The sequence below is a fragment of the Macrobrachium nipponense genome, chromosome 24, assembly GCF_015104395.2.
Source record: "Macrobrachium nipponense isolate FS-2020 chromosome 24, ASM1510439v2, whole genome shotgun sequence".
Taxonomy (NCBI): Eukaryota; Metazoa; Arthropoda; class Malacostraca; order Decapoda; family Palaemonidae; genus Macrobrachium; species Macrobrachium nipponense.
In genome coordinates this window covers 78,768,051-78,791,245 of record NC_061091.1, presented here as the reverse complement: position 1 = coordinate 78,791,245, position 23,195 = coordinate 78,768,051, and the positions used below count along the sequence as shown (strand labels likewise).

Here is a 23,195-nt window from a genome sequence, read left to right as displayed (position 1 = left end):
CTTTGTCTTGTTAGCAATGTCTAGGCCTCGATTCCTGAAAACCGAAGACAGCATGCGTTCGGTATCCTTTTATTGTCGAGACAGATAGGTGTGACTCCTTTCTCAGAAAGAGGAGGAAATCGGCAATATTTGCTATAGAGGTACTGGAGGAGGACAGCTTCTGAACCTTACACCACCTCCTAAAGACTTCCCACTTCGACTGGTATACTCTTCTCGTCGAAGCTCTGCGGGCTCTAGCGATAGAGCCCGCAGCCTCGCGAGAAAAGCCTCTCGCTCTGACAAGTCTTTCGATAGTCGAAAGGCAGTCAGAGCGAGACCTGGGAGGTTGTGATGAAACCTCTCGAAGTGGGGTGTATCTGAGTAGATCGCGTCTGTTTGGAAGCGATCTGGGGAAGTCCACTATCCACTCCAGTAACCTCCGTGAACCATTCCTGGGCTGGCCAAAATGGGGCTATGAGTATCAACTTCGTGCTCTTCGAAGCTACAAACTTCCTGAGCACTTCCCCAGGATTTTGAACGGGGGAAAGGCGTAAGCGTCCACACCACCCCGACCAATCCATGAGAAACGCGTCTATTGCGAAGGCTCTCGGATCCTCTACTAGAGCAAAAGGTCTCTATTCTTTTGGAGAGGAACGTCGCAAACAGGTCTATGTGAGGTCTCCTCCCCCAACAGGGACCAAAGACTTCGACACACTTCTTCGTGAAGAAAGTCCATTCTGTGAGGGAAAGGACCTGGTTTTATTCCTGCTCAGTCTGTCCACTCTCACATTTTTGTTTGATCCTTGAACAAACCTTGTGAGGAGAGTTATGCCTCTTCTTCCGTCCAGGTTAACAGGTGTTTTGTCAACTGATAGAGGGAGAACGAGTGCGTGCCTCCTTGCTTTCTTATGTAAGCAGAGCCGTGGTGTTGTCTGAGTTGATCTGTATTACCCCGTCTCTGACTATCTTTTCGAAGGACTTTAAGGCTAGGTGTATGGCCACAAGTTCCTTGCAATTGATGTGCCAGGACACCTGTTCCTTTGTCCAGGTGCCTGACACCTCCCTTGCTCCCAGCGTCGCTCCCCATCCCGACTCCGAAGCGTCGGTAAACAACACTTGGTCTGGTTCTGCAGAGCAAGCGATAAGCCTTCGTTCTTTTGAAGCTGAGGGATCCACCACCTCAGATGATCTTTTACTCTTGTGGAAGTTGGAAGATGTCGAGAGTTGACCCGTCTTCCAGCTCCCACACCTCTTTGAGGAAAAACTGAAGAGGGCGAAGGTGAAGTCTCCCTAGCGAGAAGAACTTTTCCAATGAGGACAGGGTCCCTAAAAGGCTCAGGTAATCCCTCGCTGAGCTGTCCTTTCTCTCTAAGAAGCTCGAGATTCTCGACAAACCTCGAGCGATTCTTTCTCGCGAAGAAGGATATACCCGAAAACCCCGAGAATCCATCTGAATCCCCAGATAGACCAAGTTCTGGCTGGGGATCAGTTGTGACTTCTCGAGGTTGACGAGCAACCCTAGCGAATCTATCATGTTCCTTGTTACTTCCAAGTCCTCCAAGCACTGACTCTTCGACTTGGCCCTGATCAGCCAGTCGTCCAAGTAGAGGGAGATGTTTATCCCCTCTAGGTGAAGCCATCTTGCTACATTCGCCACCAGGTTGGTGAATACTTGTGGGGCTGTAGACAGACCGAAGCACAGAGCCCTGAATTGAAAGATCTTGTCTCCTATCACAAAGCGAAGATATTTCTTTGACTGATGGTGAATGGGAACGTGGAAATAGGCGTCTTGCAGGTCCAGAGAGACCATCCAATCTCCTGGGCGAAGCGCCGACAGACAGAGGCGGACGTTTTCCATACGAACTTCTTTTTCTGTACGAAGCGATTCAGACGCTTTTACGTCCAGAACTGGCCTCCACGCCCCCCCCCGATGCCTTTGGTACTAGAAAAAGGCGATTGTAAAATCCCGGGGAGTGTGGATCTTGTACCAGTTCGATGGCCTCTTTTTCCCACATTTGCTCCACCATCTGAAGGAGAGTCTTTCGCATTACGGGTCTCGTACCTCGCTGACAGTTCCCGAGGCGTAGATGTTAGGGGCGGTTTGTCGTCGAAGGGGATTACATATCCTTCTTCAGGACCGACACTGACCAAGGTCGGCTCCCCGCCCCTTTGTTCCCATACTCCTGCAAAGTTCAGGAGTCTGGTCGCCAACCCACTGGTGCTTGGAGGAGCAACAAGTCACTTAGATTTCTTGAATGGTCTAAATGAAGACCTTCCTCTCTTTTCAGAGCTCTTCTTTCTGGCAGGGGGACGAGCCGTTGCACCTCCACGAAAGGGCTGCTGAGTAGGACGAGGTTCCTTCTTAACCGTCGCCACTACCGGTCGTCCTTTCTTGGACGTTTGAGTAAGTAGGTCTTGTGTCGCCTTCTCAGTTAGTGAGCGAGATATATCCTTGACTAACTGAGAAGGAAACGATGATCTGATAGCGGGGCGAACAGTAAGGCAGTCCTCTGCTCGGAGAAACCCCTTTCGATAAAAGGGAACCATACACTGATCTCTTTTTCAGGGGAGACCAGCACCGAAAAGTGAAGCCACTTCACCTGAACCGTCCTGTACTGCCTTGTCCATGCAGGACAGTACGCTATGGAGAATTTCTGGGTTCTTCAGAAACTCCGGATCCTTAGATTTGTTGGCCAGAACTCCGAGCGACCAATCCAGAAAATTGAACACCTCTAAAGTGACAAAAAGTCCCTTTAGAAAGTGGTTCAACTCTGAAGTGCTCCACGTCGCTCTGACCGATCCTAAGGAGTGACGTCTACGAGGCCTCCACTAAACTGGAAAAAAGTCGGCATCTGCAGAGGCGGGGTAAAGAAAGACCCATAGTCTCTGTCCCATACCAAATACCTCTCTTCCCGTGCAATCTGGAAGGAGGCATGCCAGAATACGTCTTTCCTAACTCCTTCTTCTTGTCCATCCAAGAATCTAAAGAATGGAGTGCCTTCTTCATTGATATCGCAGGCTTCATTTTCAAGAAGGCCGACGATTTAGCCGTAGCTGAGCTCGAAAAGAGCGAACGAGGAGAAGGAGGAGCTGCAGGACTAAGAGAATCTCCAAACTCTTGTAGTAGTAAAGAGGCCAAGACTTTGTAACTAGAAAGTCCCTCATTAGCAGGAGGATCGTCGTCAGACAACTCGTCTAACCCTCGATCCGATGAAGGAGAACGTTCCCGTTTTGAGGAAGAGTCCTTCCAAGACCTCCTATGTTCTGAAGGAGAGGAGCTCCCATTTGGCGAAGAGTCATAACCTCCAGGAACGAGTCCCCGACTCTTGACTCCTGGCTCTTGACTCTTGCCTCCTGACTCCTGCCTCCTGGCTCCTGACTCCTGCCTCCTGACTCCTGACTCCTGCCTCCTGACTCCGGACTCCTGCCTCCTGACTCCGGACTCCGGACTCCTGCCTCCTGACTCCGACTCCGGACCCTCTCCTGCCTCTTGATCGGCTCCTGGGTCCGGCTCCTGCCTCTTGACTCCTGCCTCTTGCCTCCTGGCTCTTGCCTCCTGGCTCTTGCCTCCTGGCTCTTGCCTCCTGGCTCTAGCCTCCTGGCTCTTGCCTCTTGCCTGGATGCCTCCACACTCTTGGCTCTTGGCTCCTGCCTCCTGGTTGACTCCTCACTCTGGCTCTTGGCTAACCTGCCTCCTGGGTGGGGACTCCTCACTCCTGGCCGGTGCCAGACGTCTGATTGTTTCATCCAGGTTCGTACAGGAAACCTCACCTCGGGTAGGAGTATCGATCCTGGAGGTAGATACCTCCATACGTCTGGAGGATCTTTTAATAGGAAGGGAAGTGTCTTTCCTTCTAGGAGCTCCTTTGACAGGACTCCTACAAATGACGAAATCTGTTCCTGCATCGCCATCATGAACCTCTTTGTAGCCTCCTCTTTATCCTCTTCGGGAGGAGGGGAAGGAGGAGGGGAGGAGTCCATAGCCTCCACCTCCTGCCTCCTTCTCACTCTGGTTGGAAGAATGGCTCTTCTCGCCTTCTTAACTCCCGATGGAGACTCCTCAGGGAAGTTTTCAGGGCTCGAGTCAATAGTCGGCGCCCTCCAACTCCTCTTGAGAGGCCGAGATCGATCGGAATCTCTCCAATCACGTCTCGGTGATGAAGATCCCGACGACGAGAAACACTCACGTAGGACGCTTTTACAATAGCGGTCCTTGGCAGTCTGGGGTGTCACAGAAACCGCCGAAGGGACACCTGATCGGTGGGGATTCTCCCCCACAACCTCCTTTTCGGCTTTCGACATTCCTTTCTCCTATGGGCATGGTCAGCTTTGGAAGAGGTGGCTAGACCTAGGAGCGTTGCTGAGCCGACCAGATGCCCCGATCCACCTAACACTGGGGCAAGGGGACTTATATCACTGTCTAATGACAAATCACTAGCCTTACCTTGTATGGCAGCCATTTTGTTTTCCATTATTTTGAAGGCTGCTTTTAGATCTGCAAGTTCTTTCGCTGGATCTACAGGTTCTGCAATAGGGAGAAGGGGCTGCAATGGAAGGAGAAGTAGCAATACTTACCCTTGGGGAAGATCCCAAGCTTGGAATTAGTTCAGATCTAGAACTACTTAAACTTCTATGAGAAGCCTTCCTCGCTCTTTCTCTTTCTAACTTTTTTAAATAATTAGTTAGATTCTTCCATTCGTTCTCACTCAAGTTCTCACATTCTTTACAAGTATTAGTAAAAGAACATTCATACTCCCTGCAACCCTCTTGCATACCGTGTGAGGGTCTACCGAAGCTTTCGGCAACCTCACCTTACAGCCTACATTCACACAACGTCTCACAACCATACCAGAGTCAGACATATTTAAAGAAAAATCCAAAATCAAGTCCACAAAACAGTCCACCAAGCGTATGCCAATCCAACAATCCAGATACGTCACCAAAAGTCGGTCAAGAAGAATCAATTGCCGGTGAAAAAAGAAAAAAACCAATCGAGAGGAACAACAACAATGTTTGATAGGTCCGGCGACAGAAGAATTCTGATTAGAAAACGGGGATGGTTCCTAGTCCTGCCACCCAGGGCAGGGCGGTAGATCACCTGACCTACCTGTAGCGTGTGCCGCGAAATTTGAAATTCTGTCGGAGACGACGGAGTCTATAGCTAAGTATATATCTGGCAGGGAAGTTGAATGTATAAAACCTTACTTTTAATGCTTTGGGTGCATTGAAAACTATGTAAACTGCATTCTTTTTGCATTTTCATCCCAAAAAACCTTCAAATACTGATTATGTTGATGTTTGGTGTCATATTTCTTGTACCAGATTAGTGTTGTAGGCGTCGTAACCCTGGAAATAATTTCTGATGAATATAATTGAAAAAGCGCCTTAACCTCAGAACGTCGTAAGCCGAGCCCGTCGTAACCCGGGGACTGCCTGTATAGATAAATAATGTCCCTAGTGCCTCAGTGGCGTGATCAGTATGGTCTTGGCTTGTCACCTCGGTGGCCACTAGTTCGATTCTCGGGCATTCCATACAAACAAACATAATCTGCCCCTTCATCTTCAAAGTCTAGTTTGTCTTGATCATAATTCCTCTCTAGAACTCATATATATCGGAATATAACATCCGGGCAAAAGGGCCAAAAGGTAGGACATATGAAGTTACTAAGTACTGAAAGGGAAAAACTGAGCAAAGGTGGTTTGAAAGGAGTAACAGGAGGAAAACCTCAAAGCAGCTTCACTATGAAACAATTGTCAGGAGAGGTTGGAAAGTCAGATGGAAGAAAGAGAATATGAACAGAGGGCGGAATGCAAAATAAAAAAAGAATGAAAGGTGTTGTAGCTAGGGGCCAAAGCGATGTTGCAAAGATTCTTAAGTAATGCTTACAGAGCACCACAAGAGGTGCATTGATGGCACTTCACCACTACTTAAATAAAACACTAAGTGGAGTATATAGGTTATAGTATGCAAACCATAGAAAAGAGCTAAGGGAAGAGGAAGAAAACAGAAACGCATCAAAGAACTAGTAAAATGTGGATTATAAAATTAAGTTAGGATATTTTAGGGAAGTTAACGAATATTCTTGTCATTGTAAACAAGAATGGGAGCCAGTTAAACAGCTTCATTTTCTCTACCCATTCATAGCTTCCTCCATTACTATGGAAAACAATAAAGGCCTCAGTACTAATCAATATCTGATATATTTGCCAGTCTTCACATTAGCTGTTGTGTTTTTTTTTATATGGGTTTACATTTTTCTTACTCAAACTGAGAAGTCTAATGATCAATTCACACGGTCAAGACGGCAGAAAATGACTGAAATCATGATACCAACTGAAAACACACACAAAAAGAACAAGCTCTTGACTCACCTGATTCTGCCTGTGGTGGAATATATACGCCAAACTTCATTTTACACTGTAGCTCCTTACTGAAAGAAAATGTTTCTCATTACAATCACCAATATAAAAGTATTTTAATACTAGATATAATCTATAAACTTTCTAATCTACAGTTGCCAAATACTACAAATAGTATCTACATATATGTAATAAACATAAATTAAACAAATACCATAATTTGTGAATAAAGGCAAAGAGATCAAGACCTTATCAATAAAAAGTAACTTAGTTTGTGGATCACTTTTGCAAAGAAAAGTTGTCCATATTTTTATTAAAAGATAAACAAATTCCATCACTTTCCATGAAAATGCACGGTCAAGTTCACCCAAGGCAATGAACCAGATTACAAAATAAATATTGATATCCATCAACATTTTGATGACACATTTCCCTTTCAAGTGATTAGACAAAATGAGTTCCCTCCTTTGTCCTTGATCCTGTACACCTTTTGTTAGGTTTCCATTTACTCTACATCATCTATCCCCCCTTTTTTTTATGATTTCATGGGGCCTTCCCATTGGTCTTCTTCTGGCTACCCTCATTAAGAAAACTTCTGACTAACTGCTTCTGCTAACTGAAGGGATGGTGTTCAAAGTCTAAGAACATAAAAACTCAGAAGCCCAGGGATCCTAAGACTATTCAACAAGCACTGGAAGTGGGGTCGCACCTGCAAAGAGCAACAATGACAAATCCTATGAGAAGGAACAAGAGCAGTTCTGTACTGCAGTCCAGAACTATCTTCCCAAAAAACATCCTTCATGGAAGATTAAGCACTGTCCAGTCTGTGTGTAAACCTCACTCAGCCCATGGGACACTCTTAGAGTAAAAGGTATAAAAGACCTCAGATGTGGGCCACAGGATGAGAATGCTGTCCTAAAACAAAAAGACTGTGCTACAGGATCACTCTAATCAACACACAAAACTAGCTACAAGAAGGTCAGAAAGTCATCAGAGACTGACTGATTGTATTCACAGTACTAAAATGATATTGTTAGAATACAATAAAGTTTTGTACATACTTACCCGGCAGATATATACTTAGCTTATGTCTCCGACGTCCGACAGAAATTCGAATTTCGCGGCACACACAATGCAGGTAGGTCAGGTGATCTACCCCCCTGCCGGGGGTGCTGGGTGGGCAGGAATAGGAACCATTCCCGTTCTAGAACCAGATTTTCTCTTCCACCTGTCTCCTGAGGGGAGGCTGGGTGGGCCATTCATCGTATATATCTGCCGGGTAAGTATGTACAAAACTTTATTGTATTCTAACAATATCATTTTTGTACATGCAACTTCCCCGGCAGATATATACTTAGCTGATTGACACCCTTGGTGGTGGGTAAGAGACAACTATTTACTGAATAGACAGGTAAATAACATACGTTGTAGGTAATAAAAAAAAACAAAAAAAAATAAAACCTTGGTTCCTACTTGTTCAGGCGGAAGATTCCCATGGCTAATGCCTAGGAATCTGCTTCGCCTCAAGAGCCTCAGCGAGGATGTGACCTATGGGCTAGAGTCTTGTGGGTCTGTCGATGGGGTCTTATCCATTTACTCGACAGAGCCTCTTACATGACAATATGCCTATGCCTAGTGGCATAATTAAGGAGCACAACACCGATCCCGATCACCTGATCCTAACACGAGGGTTAGTGCTTAAGTTGAAAAGAGTTTATCCCAACTCCTTTCAAACAACCCAAAGAAAAAAAACACGACGTTAAATAAAATTTAACTTACTAGTTAAGGATCAGTATCGGCTCCCTATCCCAGCAATGTATCCGCAGACATGTATCAACCAAGAGAGAAGGATCTCTCGTAGGTTATCTTGACATCCTTCGGATATGGGAAGTCAACACAGAGTTGCATCTCCCGTATGTGACAGCTAATATGTCCTTATGACATATTGTTAAGAAAAGAACAAGAATTCAGAAAAGCTCGCACTTTCATGCGCTTTTAATTCTCAGCTGTTTGAAGGAATCATCAATGCACTTGTCAAGTGCTTAGGAGATCACATTGTCTCAAAGAAGGCCAGGGCATTCTTTGATATAGATCTCTTCTGGGTGAAGCCTGGAGCCTGGCTAGCGCTTCGTGCCTGGCAGGCGCCTAGCGCCTGTCTAGCGCCTCGCGCCTGGCTGGAGCCTTGCGCCTGAATGGCGCCTAGAGCCTGGCTGGAGCCTCGCGCCTGGCTGGAGCCTCGCCCCTGGCTGGCGCCTGATTGGCTCCTCCCTCCTGGCTAGCGCCTCGCGCCTGGCCAGAGCCTTGCGTCTGGCTGGCGCCTTGCGCCTGGAGCTTGGCAGAAGACTTCATGAGTTACTGTCTATGATCTGCATGCCTCAAGAGTTTCAGCGAGGGTAGGGACCTATGACTGACAAACCCTTCTGGATCATGTCAATGGGGGCTAGCCCGCTTACACGACAGAGCCTTCTCGGATCGTGCCAATGGGGGCTGACCCACTTACATGGCAGAGCCTTACTGTATCATATCAATGGGGACTAGCCCTCTTACATGACAGAGCTTTAGGTTTCTCTTTACTGGAAGGAGCCTTGCGCCTGGATGGATCCTCAATCCTGAACTGGAGCCTAGCCTTGAAGGAGCCTGGGCACCTGGATGGCACCTGGCTGGCCTTCTAGAGCATGGCTGCTCCTAGAGCCTGGCTGGCGCCTCGCGCCTGGCTTGGCTCCTCCACACTTGCTGGAGCTTCGAGCTTGGAAGAGTCTCTAGGCTGTCTGGCGATGTCCACATCGGACACTCTTATATCTTCCGTTGTTCGCGCTCTGGCGCATTTGCGCCAGGTTGGAGGCCCGCTCCTTCTCAGTATCCGACCATGACAGAGTTCCTTGGAACTGTCCGCCTCTGGCGTTTTTTGCCTGTATTGGCATTTGGCGCCTGGCTGGCGCTACATTGTCCGAGAGTCCTGAACAACACATAGTCTATCAGGAGACTGGAGAAGGGTGGAAGAAATTCTTCCCCTTTGATCTTTTGGCCCCTGGCAAGGGGAGGGGGAGTGATTGTAGTCAGCTACATCCAGTAGACGACAGGATATCTAACAATACGAGAGAGAAGAGTCTTCCTCCGAGAGGATCCTTCGTGAATACTTCCTTTGCTAACGAGATCCCTTCTTACATGTTGATGAGGTTCCTCGTTGCAGACCCCCTCATTTTGGGACCACCTTGACGTGGTGAGGGGGCTCTCGAACCTCAGGAATCTCTTCCCAGGTTCGAACCCAAGAGTCCCATATGACATTATATATTTTCGAGTAAACTTATGTGGACCTTTCCATTTTTGCCAAATTTTTGAAAGCAAATAAATGAGAAAACATATCATGGCTTAACGTGGAGTTAAATCCGAAGCTAAAATAGTGAGAACTGTGTAGATCCATCATCTACCCGACAATGTCGACCTGTTTTTCAGGCGGAACTATTCTGTGGAGCTGGACCACGGATTCCAGGGGGGGCCTGGTTCTAGGAATAGAACTCTCTGGCATTCTATCCAGTTTGCCCATAATGTGATTAGGATGGGGATAATTGTATTAACATAATACTCTTAGTCCTAGCAAGCGGGTTCTGCTACACTTGGGCCTACTAAATCATGTTATGCCATCCCCTTTTGGGGTAGGGTAGGATGCGGACATTTGGGAGTCCTTTCTCACTTGTGCCTTTGGCAGAAAATTTAACTTCGCGAAGGGCCAATGATATCTTTTCAACAATTTTTTTGTGTGTGTGTGTGTGTGTGTGTGTGTGTGTGTGTGTGTGTAAAAACTCAAAATTTATGAACTGTGAAATAAATGATTTGAGTACCCCTGGGCCCCATGATGGAAAAACTACGGCCACAGTTGATGACCATTGGCACGTCACTCCCGAATTTCCTAGGTACTGCCACAAGTAGTGAAAGTACTATAAAAAGATACAAAGGAACACCCTGTTTCCAAGTAAAGCAGCAGAGCCAGAAAACCAAATAGAGTGCATAAATACAAAAGAAACAAACAAAAATAAATTGGTAAACTCCAATATCGTAACAATGGAACCATATATGATGAACAATAATTCTGAATTAGAGACAAATAATCCTCTCAGCAATACAGAAAAATATAAAAATCATAATAGACAAGCAACATACATAAAACAAGGACCAAAAAGAAACAAAAATTACCGACTTAATCCCACATTGGTACATTTTGATGACCTCTTTGGACCAGAATAATTGGTCAAGATTTCTAGTCATCAAAGCTGTACAACAAAATCTCAGCAGCGATGCTAGAAAACAAATTACTTAACATATATCCAACACAAGACATGGAATGCAGACACATCAAGGACAATGAATGGCTTATCCAAGTAACCAATAAAAAGCAGTCCACTGCCTTTTTAAGTATAACAGAAATAATAATATAAAGGTAATAATTACAAGCCATGAAACATTGAATTATGTACAGGGTACAGTCATCCTACCCAATAGCGAGCAGGAGCTTCCTTCAAAACAACTATTGCTAGACTCCCTAAAATTGAGATATAACATATCCACGATTTAGAAATATACTCTATTTCAAGTAGGAAAGATAAAAGTAAAAATATCAACATTGCCAAAAATAAAATTGCCAAAATAAAATATCAACATTGCCAAAATAAAATTTACCATTTAAAATAAAAATTCTTGGACAAAATAGAGAAGTTCGTCCTTTTGTTCCTAAACCATTACAATGTACACAGTGCTCAAGGTATGGAAACACATACAAAAGATGCCGTAATAAAGCTATATGTGCAGTCTGTGCATCAGATGACCATACCACTAATTGGAACTGTAAACAATCAAAATGTATTAATTGTGGACTAGCCCATCACGCAAAATCTAAGGAGTGTTCATTTTACCAATATAACACAGACTTCAGTTGTTAATAAATAGGACAGGAATGTCAGTCATGGAAGCCAGACTTGAGCTAAAAGTAAGAGGCGTTAACAATCCATCCAAAACCCCCACCTTTTCAAATGTGACTAAAAATCAAGACATCAAACAGCACAATGACAAACAAGATAGTATAAACATGGAAAACTGGATTTCATACCAATAATACTGAAACCCAAAATAAAGTGATATTACAACAACCAATACCACCACCAACATAGATGATTCAGTTTATCCATGGAAAAGAACTTCCAATAGAAGAAGAATTAAATAATGATGATAATCGAAACTGGCAAAAAGAAAAGAATTCTAGAAGAAGAACCCCACCTAAGGGAAAAAAAGTAAATATTGAAAATTACAATCAATCCAGAGAGACTCCAACTACACAGGAGAACATTTTAAAAAAGATATTAAACTAACCTCATCACAAGTGGAAATACACAATTACCCTCAATCTCAATCAAACAGCCAACATCTGGACAGTAAAGATCACTCTTTACAATTTCCATCAAATAATACTAATGAAAATCATACCATTAAACCAAACCAAAATACTATAACTATCACCCCCCAAACCATCCACAAGACCGAAATATCCCATTAACAACAACAAAACAAATAACCCCTCAAACAACAGTCCTTATCACTACAGAAAAGGAACAATAGAATTACAAAACCAGAAATTTCTAAAGCTAGACCAAAAACTTCTGAACCAATAATTAACATTACCAAACATGCTTCATCTTGTGGTTGTAATGAATGCTTTGTAAGTACATATAACCAACTAACTACCAAGACAGAGGACACAGTACGAAATTGTATTGACAATTTTACCAAATTAAGGAGGTGCCCTTTAACACACCAACATGAGAACGAATTATGTTCTGAATCCTTAAAATACAAAAAAGGAAATTATAAAATCAAAAATAGACTTATTAATATTCAACTATGAAAAACAAACAACTGCAGAATCTAATAACCAACATACAAATACAACGATTAAAAAACCACAATAAATTCAAATGCATATAAACTACGAGATAAAGTAAAATCAGCAATCAATTTACAGAATTTAACACCAATTCCTCCCAATAATGGAATATAAAATCATTCAATGGAATATAAATGGTCTCTTACCCGACTACGTCTGGTGAATTACAAAGAATCATACGAGACCACAACCCAATGTGCCATATGTCTACAACATATAGGAAGTAACCCTACAAATATCCAACACTATAAAATTGCCTGTTATTCACCAACTGACGGTGGAAAATTAGGCACAGCCATATAAGTTCATAATAGCATTACATATGAACCTGTTGACATACCATCTATGCCATATCAAATAACATCAATTAAACTGTATATGCCTGATAAAAGTAAAATTACTATTTGTAATTTATATAACCAACCAAATTTCAATGCAAATTTCAGTGATTTTTCTGAACTTATTAGCAAAGTTATACAGGCAACCACTACTTATAGTATGGAGATTTTAATGCACCTAATCCAGTTATGGGTAATTTAATAACCCCACTGACACATCCGGAATCAACATAGAGAATACTATAATGAAACACAATCTGTATTGTCTCAATGAAAGCGAAGTTCCAACATATTTTTCAAATACACACCTAACCTTTTCTTCAATTGACATTTCATATGTTCAAATGATGTAGCGGAGAAATTTGAATGGAACGTCCTAGACGATTCATACACAACTGACCATTTCCCAATCATTCTGAACTACTTAAGTAATGTCATCATTGCCACCTACAAGATAAATATCCAAAAAGCATAATATCCAAGCTAACTGGGATAAATATTTCCTATACACACGAAACATACCACCATTCCCACATAATGAAGATCACAATACTACATGTGAATCCTTCTCAAACTTCATAATAAATGCTGCAGATAAAAGTATTCCAAAACCAAAACACATTCCACAAAATCCCCTGTCCCATGGTGGAATCCAACATTAACAACATTAAGTAAAATAAAACATATATTGAGTCGCAATCTAAACAGACTCAAAACTCGCCTTAAATCACTCAACAAAATGCCCTATAGTATAAACATATTAAACAAAATAGTTATAACAAACATAACAATTAACCACATTAAACCACTATATAACAAATATACAGCCAAATTTAGAAAAACGGTAATAGCTGAAAAAATCGCATCATGGAAGGAATATGTCTCAAACATATCTTCAAACACATCCACAAGGGATGTCTGGCAAAAGATAGGAAAATCAATGGAAAACATATAAGACCTCCAAGAAGTGCAAATACATTTAAATGGAAAAATATACCATGATACTTATGAAATATCAAACATAATTGGGAAACATTTTGAAAACATCAGTGCTTACTCCAGCCTAGATACACATTTTCAAAGTATCAGAAAACAAAAAGAAAATATAATACTCAATTTTGGAAACTCTTGAAGACCTGGAATATAACTATATTTTTAACATGGATGAACTAGATAATGCCATCAACTCTTGTCATCCCTCTGCACCAGGATATGATAAAATATCATTTGAAATGATAGAAAAATTAGCTCCTATAGCTAAATCATATTTATTAAAATTTTACAATAGTATCTGGCTAAAACGTGTCTTTCCTGATAAATGGAAACATGCCATAATTATTCCAATAAACAAACCAGGAAAGGATGCAAGTAATCCATACCAATTATAGACCGATATCTCTAACAAGTTGCCTATGCAAAATCATAGAAAAAATGGTTAATGCACGATTAACGTATGTAATAACCAAAGAATCCTTTTACACCAACACAATCTGGTTCAATAGCTGGCAGATCAACCCTAGATCCCTTAACACATTTAGAAGATCATATCAAAAAAGGCTTTGAACAAAAGAAATTAACAGTAGCTATATTTTTTGATATAGAAAAAGCATACGATACAAACATGGAAACATAACATCATGCAAAAACTCCACTCCAAGGGACTAAGAGGCCACTTACCAATATTTATTAAGAACTTCTTAACAAACAGAACTTTTCAAGTAAGAGTAGAAAATTCCTACTCAGTAACCTATAAACTGGAAGAAGGAATCCCTCAAGGTAGTGTCTTGAGCTGTACATTGTTTGCTTTAGCAATCAATGACATTACTATAAATTTACCAAGTGGTGTAAAAAACAGTTTATATGTTGATGACTTTGTCATTTACTATACGAGTAGTAATCTGAGACATGCTCAGAGAGTTCTCAGTACTGCCATTTCAAATATATGTAGTTGGGCAAATTCAGTTGGATTTAAATTTCAACTGATAAAAACAAAAGCAATCGTCTTCTACAAAGACAAAATGGTGGATGAAGAACCAAACAATCAAACTGCATCTTTATAGCACTGAATACAATTTTGTACAAAAAAAAATCAAGTATCTAGGAGTAATATTTGATCAACATTTAAATTGGAAAGAGCACATCAAATACATTAAAGCCAAGGGCATCAAAGCCCTTGCCATATTAAAAAAGTTATCACACACTAATTGGGGAGCAAAGCGAGACATTTTATTAATGATATATAAGCAACGTCTTATCCAATATAGATTACTGCTGTCCAATATATTCATCCGCCTCAGAATCTGCATTAAAATCTCTCGATGCAGTGCACCATGAAGGCGTGCGATTGTGCACAGGAGCTTTCCGATCGTCCCCAACAAACTCACTTTTGGTGGAGGCAGGTGTTTTGCCCTTAAAACATCACCGTAATTTAATAACAATACAAAGAGGTCTTTCAATGCAAGCAGGATCGTCTCCTGCAACTTACTGCTTCCAAAACTGTAATCAAGTAACAGCAGTTAATAGTACTAGCTCTTTCCCAAAAAGAGCTAGATACATAATGAACATACATAATATGAACCTCCAATTTTTCACCCACCAATGGAATTGCCACCACCATGGATTTTAAATAGAGTAAAGATATGTACCTCCCTGTCTTACCTACTCAAAAAACAAATGACAAGTACGGAAAATGTACCGCCAACATGCTTTGGAGCACATTAAAGAAAAGGCGACAAATTTATGATATATACTAGACGGCTCCAAAAATAATGTTGGAGTAGGAGCATCTGCATATTCGAAAAATATGTTAAGTAAAAAAAGCCTACCTTCAATATCATCAGTATTTACTGCTGAAGTCACAGCCTACAGATGGCTCGAGATATGATATCTGAGGCAAAAGCCAAGTGTCCCTGTTATTTTTCAGTGACTCAACGTTTAGCGCTATAGATGCAATAAGACGAGTATTAAACCAGGAAACCAAATAGTACAGGAAATTCAAATAAAAAACTCATCAACTCCTCCAATCAGGAATATCAATGGAAATATGTTGGATCCCAGCACACGTGGGAATAAAAGGAAATGAATATGCAGACTCTGCTGCCAAATTAGCCTGCACTATCCCTCCAACAATTTCATATGCCCCAGTGTCAGACTGGGGTGGGGTAAAATCAGTTAAAACATTAATTATTTACCAGGATTGGAAAGAAGAATGGGCCTCTGTGCCAACAACAAATAAACTTAAAAATATAAAAACTGAAGTCTATGTATGGAGACATCCTCACAGGAGGAAAGAGCAAAAGAGGTGATCCTAGCAAGGCTACGTATAGGACACACAAGATTCTCACATGGTCACTTGATGTCAACACCACATGCTGACCCAGTGAAATGTAACAGATGTCAAACACCCATCACAGTACAGCATTTGCTTGTTGAGTGCCCAAATTGGACCCAGCAAAGATCTATTTATCTGCGGAGTTCGGAAAGTGTAATGAAACCAAAAATATTTCTTGCGGAAAGCAGGGATTTTTTTTTTTCATTAATAAAATCATAAATTTTTTAAATAAGACGGGTTTCTCAAATAAAGTCTAATTTTTTTTTTTTTTTTTTTTTTTCTTCTCAGGATGATCCCTGAGAACCAGCCCGAGAAGAGTCTACTTGAGACTCAGAGGTCTGGAAAAACTAACACCTATTAATAATAATCCTCGTTGCAGAATCTTCCCTATCCTTGCCCGAAGGAAGGGAAGGAGTCTGGAAGTCGAAGGAGACTCCGAGCTGAAATTGGGCGGAACCCTGATTTCTAGCTCTTATTGTATCCTTCTGAATACCTTCTGGGAAGCAAGTTTCGAGCCCTCATCGCACCCCGAAGACTCTGTAGGCAAACGTTTAAACCATCTCTTCTTCTGTAGATGAAAAAGTAGTACCCTGCCTGGGCAAACGAAACTTCTATCTGAAAGCGTTGCGTCAGGAATAGAGGGTTTTAGTTCTTTGCCAGACATACTATGCTGGCAAGAACCCATTGCCAAATCTCCATTGAATCTGATGCGAGATTCCAATGCACAAAAAAATTCACTTGTCTTCTTGGTCGTTTAGGGCTAAGAGAAACAAAGAATTCCTTCATTAAACTTTCTCAAAGAAGTTTGATGAGGAGCAGTTCCATTTTGTCGGAAAACACAGAATCTGTGGCCACAAAAAGATCCCATTCGAAGTACATGATATCCTACTCTTTGTCGTATTGCGGTATCGTATAAGATCCCGAAGATCTTAATCTTCTGTTATCTCTAATTCCCCTTGTAGAGACAGAGTATAGCCTTTTACTGCGTTCTTTGATAGCAGATATATACCTAGGTGATTCTTCCCTCTGAAAGTGAAGAAAGAACCTCGCTATGTGGTTCACAGAGGAATCGGAAGAGGACAGTTTCCTCATTCCATCTAGCACGATCTGCAGCAATTCTATGTCTTAGCCATGACTATTGTCATTTACCTTGAAAAATCCTCTCATTCATGTCCACTTCTGGTCAGTCTGCACGTGGAAAGACTCAGAGTGGAGAGGTTTTTCAGGTCTATTTATAATAGATTCTGATAGAATATCCAGATACTCTTGGAAAAGCCTTACGAAACATGCTGTGAGAAGAACGTGACTTCTGTGAATCCAACCTCTCTAAGGCCAAAATGAGGCATTCATCCTCTCTTCCTTTGACGCCCATTTATCTTAATATCTGTTAAGAATTTATAACTAGGGGAAAAAAGACTAAAGATTATTCCCCTTCTTTAAATTAAAGATGTCGTATATTGCTACCTCTCTTGGTTCGAGGAAAAGGAAGCAGTCTATAGGAAGCCTGTTCGTCTTCTACCTTGCGAAGAAATCTATGAAGAAGACTTTCCGCAGGTTCTCAAAACTCTTTTCAATAAATGTTAGACATACGTTAACAGTTATTATCTCGATCGAAAAGGTTCTCACGGACATGCAAAATCTTGTATCGAACCTTTGAAGGATCGTTACGTTCCGTGTCTGTTCCCAAATAGGTTTCTCTTTTGTTAACGCGAACAGGGGCGAAAAAAGAGATTCTCGATGCTTTCTTTTCGATATGAGAGAGTCGTGGAATTGGCCTAAGTGATTAAAATAAATCATTTCATCATTCCTTGTAAGCGACCCCTTTCTGATTAAATGGGTAACGAAATCAGGAACGAATCTTGCCGTTACCGAGCCTCCGAGAGGCTACTGGTTTGTTTGTTTGTTTGTATGGTGTTTTACGTGACTTCCGAACCACGTCGAGAGTGAACTTCTATCACCAGAAATCCACATCTCTCACTCCTCAATGGAATGGCCGAGAATCGAACCCGTCGACCACCGAGGTGAGAAGCAAACACCAACACCACTACTGGCTCTTAGGTTAATAACTCGCTAAAACGAGAAAATATCTTGGATGGTGCTTCTGGCGCATTGCGCCAGGCTGGCGCTTCTGACGCTTTGCGCCAGGTTGGCGCTTCCTTCTAGTTCTTTTAAGTTATGTGCCAGAACATCGTGCCCTTATGGTACCCGACATCCTTAACACGTGTTAATTCCGTCTTAGTAGGAAAAAACTTTTATATACGTAGTATAGTCCCATTCAGGGAAACAACTTCTGCCACTAAGAGAATGTTTCCCATCCGACTCACCCATCTTCTCTGAGCAATATCCGATTCTAAAAGGTTGTGTGCGTTTCTCGAAAGGATGAGAGAATTATATTATATCGTGCTCTGCTGTATTAGAATCCTTTATAATACTGTCAGATTGTGGTAAACAGCATTAATCTAGGAAACCTTTGTAAGGATACTAGGAATTCTGTAGTTAACCTCGGTATGTGCATAAGATTTGACCATACCGTAGTCTTAAAGTGAATTCTCTTCTACTACATTCATCTTCTCACTAAGCATGTACTCTAATAAGCCATGCTTTCGTAAGCATGAGAGCATCATATAATATAGAGTTCCGCTGCGTTAGAATCCTTTAATAATGTTACCTACGGTAAACAGCATTGAAATGTTGTAATATCTTTCTTATTGAAAGCTTCTTAGCAAAAGGCAGACAATATTTTATTTATGTTTGCTTAACTATCCCTCAATCCGAGGCTAAAACCGCGATTGAGGGGAGAGACACGGTTAGTTATTCCATCCCGCAGGAGAGAGACATGTAACCAACCACTCATGACCGACACCTACATGTTACTGCGTTGGTCTCTAAGGCGCGATAGCAGTCTCCGTTAGCCGTCTGGCCTTACTCTTCCAGAGTTGCCAGCTACTCCCATTAAATAAAGGAATCTTATAAAATTATAATCGAACTTCAGGAAGTTCTTATTCATAGGCATTATTTAAAGCGAAACAAGACTTCGATAAATCTAGAAGCTAAGTAGGTGTTGTCTTAACAATCCCGTTTAAGCTTAGTCCTTCCTAGGAATTCCTGGAAGGATACTGTATTGAGTTGCTCTGCAAAGAATAACTACGGTATGTGTGATTTGCCGTATCGTATTCTCATACAGCAGATACTCTACTACCTTCTTTCCCTGCCGAGGCAGATAGAGAGGAAAAATTTTACTGTCTTCATTCTTTTCGTTAATAGAATGATAGAAAGAGTATATATATCTCCTTAAGGAAGGAAGTTAATCCAGGAACTCTTATTAAATCTTCGTGATTTCCTCATAAATCGCGGGGAAAGAGACAGAATTCCTGTTTCATCTGTAGGGTTTACGGAAGGAAGTAGATATTTCCTATCCGCCATCATACCCAAACGTCGATGAGATTCTTAAAAGAAAAACTCCCAAAGCTCTTGCCTCTTCATAACGAGGGAAGAGCATGAATGAAGGAGAGAGTCCGCATTGAGAGAAACTGCCAAACACAGGAGTCCTCTGAATAATGAAAAAATGGCTTCTCTTAGTATCAGAATCCTTCTGACAAACGCGACGGCCGCCTGTGCGACATCTTGCACCTTTGCCAGGGGCAAAGTTGCTCAAGTTAAAACTCAAAGAGGACTCAAGGAGCCTCGCGACTGACCTCTCTCTCATAAGAAGATTTGGAATATTCTGGCGCCTGGCTCCTTGCGCCTAGCGCCTGGATAGTTCCGCGCGCCTGGAATGTTCCGCACGCTAGAAAGGAGACTCGCTCCTGGAACGTTCGCTTGCGTGGAAGGTCCCGTGCGTCCTGATAGTTCCGAGCGCCTACTAGACCCCTTTTAGAAAGAGCCTCTTGCCTGGAAATGTTCAATGGAAGGATCGTTCTGATTGCCACTGTACTATAAGGCTCCATTGCCTCTAGCCAGTCCTGTTTTTTCAGGCGCAATTTGCCCAGCCATGGCGGCTCTTCCGATGGCTCCTTCATTCTTGAAGGCGCCTTGCGCCAAGAAAAATTTTCTAGAACGCGGCTCGCGCTCAGTTGCTAGAACGCGGCTCGCGTTTGGTTGTAGGAACGCGGCTCGCGCTAGTCTGTTTTCTGGAACGCGGCTCGCTGCTGGCTGTTGGAACGTGGCTCACGCTAGCTTGCTGGAACGCGGCTTCCTAAGTTCCTGGCTGGCTCTTGCTCAGTGTTCTCTTAGCTTTCAGAGAACTCGCTAGATCATCAAAACATATACATTCTTCGTCTTATCGGATGTAAGATGAAGAGACGCACTTTTTTAAGGATGCCTTTTCAATGGCTATCCTTGGCAGTCTGGGACGCTCTACAGAACCTGCCGAGGGGACGCCTGACCGGTGGGGATTCTCTGAAACCTCCTTACGGCTTTCGACATTCCTTCTCCCCTGGGCTTGGGAGCTTGAAAGAGGTCTAGGCCTGGGAGCGAGACAGAGCCGAACTGTGGAACCAATGGGAGCCGCAGAAGGAAATTACCAGCTAACCTAAGAAAGGGGGCCGAGGGCACAAAAAGTGCTAACTATGATGCAATGGGGAACACTACTAGTAATCACTTCTTACCTTTCAATAGCTCGCATTTTGAGCCACAATCCTTGTCTTCAAATTGCAATTATGAATTTGAAGTTTCTGCAAAGTAAGAAGATGATGAGGATGCAACACTACTAGTACTGTTAATACTCTAATTGCTCGTTAGTACGAGTTTCCAAAAAACGTTTAAAAGAAATGTATCAGTTACATGCTTTACTGACTCCCTAAAGTAGGAAGTCAGTATAATTCCTCAATCAATTCTAACACTTATTACACGTATTAATGAATAAATATTAATATTTCCCTTTCTTGCAAACTATGTGAGTGTCTACCGAAAATTTCGGTAGTTACACGTCATATAGTCTTCGAAATTTTCGAAGCCAAATTCATTAAAAAGTTAATAAAAGCGTATGCCGAACCAAAGACCCAGTACTTCCCTGCAAAAGACAGCCCAGAAGATCGATGGCGATGAAAAACGAAAATCAAGTCAGGAGGTAGCAACAACATATGTTGACACTACCGCGACAGAGAAAATCTGGTTCTAGAACGGGAATGGTTCCTATTCCTGCCACCCAGCGGCAGGGGGGTAGATCACCTGACCTACCTGCAGTGTGTGCCGCGAAATTTGAATTTCTGTCGGACGTCAGAGACATAAGCTAAGTATATATCTGCCGGGGAAGTTGCATGTACAAAAACTCAAGATACCCAACCAAATACCTCATTGAATGATGATGACCCGCACAGATCAAAGCCCAGATATCAAGGTGGACAGAAAGGGACATCTACAAATCATCAAACAATGTAAAAACATGTCCAACAGCAACACAAATTGCCAAAACCGGGTTTGAAACTAATCAACAGCAATAATTGGAATTTGTCACTAGTACCAAACTATAAGGTGGATGGTACTGGCTGCAAACACAGGCCAGTACCAAGAACCAGAGATACACAAGAATGTCCAAAGATAACAAGACTTTCCACAACTGTGTTCAAAACTGAGAAGCAAGCTGATTAGGACATCAGACTTAGTACGACACAGGCTAAGCTGGTGCCTGGAATGGAATTCAGGCCAAAGGCCAAGCCCTCGAGACCCATGATGTCATTCAGTGCTGAACAGGGAACTTAGAGTAGTAAGCTTTGAAAGGTTAACAGGAGGAAAACCTTGCAACTGCACAATGAAACAACTGATAGCTGACAGTGGAAAGACAGATGGAAGAGAAAATGAATGGAGGTACAGTAAAAGGAATGAAAGGGGTTGTAGCTAGGGCTGAATGGGGGGTGCAAAAAAACTTCAGTAAACCCTACAATACACTGCGTGACGTGCATTGACGGCACTACCACCCTACAGAGAGAGCATAAGGGGTACACGTGCAAGTGCTGTGTACTTCATGCCAATCACAGTGATAGAAACAACAAAATATAGCCAAAAAATAGTGAGTAATAACAGGCATGATACAGAGGCTGCTTTGACTGGTTGACAACACCATCCGTTATACTGCTGTTTTAACCATGTCAATGAACTGGCAGGAGCACTGGCATTTGAAATAATATATTGATATTTTATAAGAATAAATATGGTTTCTTACCTATCATGACAATACACCTTCTGCCATCCTCCAAACATTTTGTTGGAGCTTTCCTGGACAATTGAAGTCATAGCTGTAAATGTTCTGCCTGAAACAAAAGCAAAAGTCATTTAAATAGGGTAAATGGGTAATCATGCAATAAACTGCCGAAGGCATAATTCACATAATTCAAAATACATTTCTATTGCCATTATTCTGACACAGTCGCCCTTAAGCAAAATCAACTACGTTACCTTGTAGTTGTAGTGAACGATAAATGCCTAGCATAAATATTGAACCGACACACTTTACACGAAAGCTTTCCCTTTTCCAAATCACTATCTGTGGTTACTTGAATCTGTGACCTGTGTAAAAATATGAGGCAAGGCATAAAAAAGCTTTTAAAATAACAATTTAGTAGTGTAAACTGAGATCACCTTTGTGCTTATACAATTTGCAAAAGTGCATGCATTAACTTATTCCCCTTTTATTTGTCAGTTCTCAAAATTCTTTCACTTATTGCTTCCTTTCTCAATTCCTTCACAATTAAGTTGTAAACAAACCTGAAGTGTCTGTCTTTAATTCTAAATCTTAAATTTCACTTTAAAATTATTCATTAAAATGACATTTTATAATAATATAAAGTTTCACTTATACTTACCAGGTGGTTACATATAGCTGTCGTCTCCTGACGTCACGGCAGAATTTGAAATTCGCCGTAGCGCTAATGGTTTGACAGGTGATCCCTCTACTCCCGCCCTCTACCGGGTACCGGGAACCATTCCAACAATAAATCAGAAGTTTCATGCCTACCTATCCATATGAGGGGAGGAGGGCGGGCTTCGTTATGTAACCACCGGGTAAGTATAAGTGAAACTTTATATTATTATAAAAATGTCATTTTCACTTATATAACTTACCCGGTGGTTACATATAGCTGATTGACACATTTAGGTGGTGGGACAATGGCAGCTAAAATAACAACTGTTGGAATTATCCGAAGATATAGGTTCCTTACCTTTAAAGACCGCTGACTCAGTGGTTACTGCCTCTGTAGTCTGCTGGCCTTTATTGTACCGACAGGATATATGGATCCGTGCGTCGGACACAATAATA

General features: G+C 42.0%; 1 protein-coding gene across 3 annotated transcripts in view; it reads right to left on the bottom strand.

Moving 5' to 3' along the window:
• The window catches only part of LOC135205841 (S-formylglutathione hydrolase-like), an 83,732-nt gene that overhangs the window by 28,502 nt on the left and 32,035 nt on the right, over positions 1-23,195 (bottom strand). For 2 of the 3 annotated variants that reach the window (XM_064237096.1, XM_064237095.1), the window contains exons 2-4: positions 22,334-22,444; positions 22,101-22,188; positions 6,352-6,410 (exon numbers count right to left, since the gene is read on the bottom strand). In XM_064237096.1, coding sequence (XP_064093166.1) covers positions 6,352-6,410; positions 22,101-22,188; positions 22,334-22,367 — 181 coding nt within the window. In that variant the 5' untranslated portion in view covers positions 22,368-22,444. The remainder of the gene's footprint in view (positions 1-6,351; positions 6,411-22,100; positions 22,189-22,333; positions 22,445-23,195) is intronic. The other variant, XM_064237098.1, reaches the window with a different exon arrangement.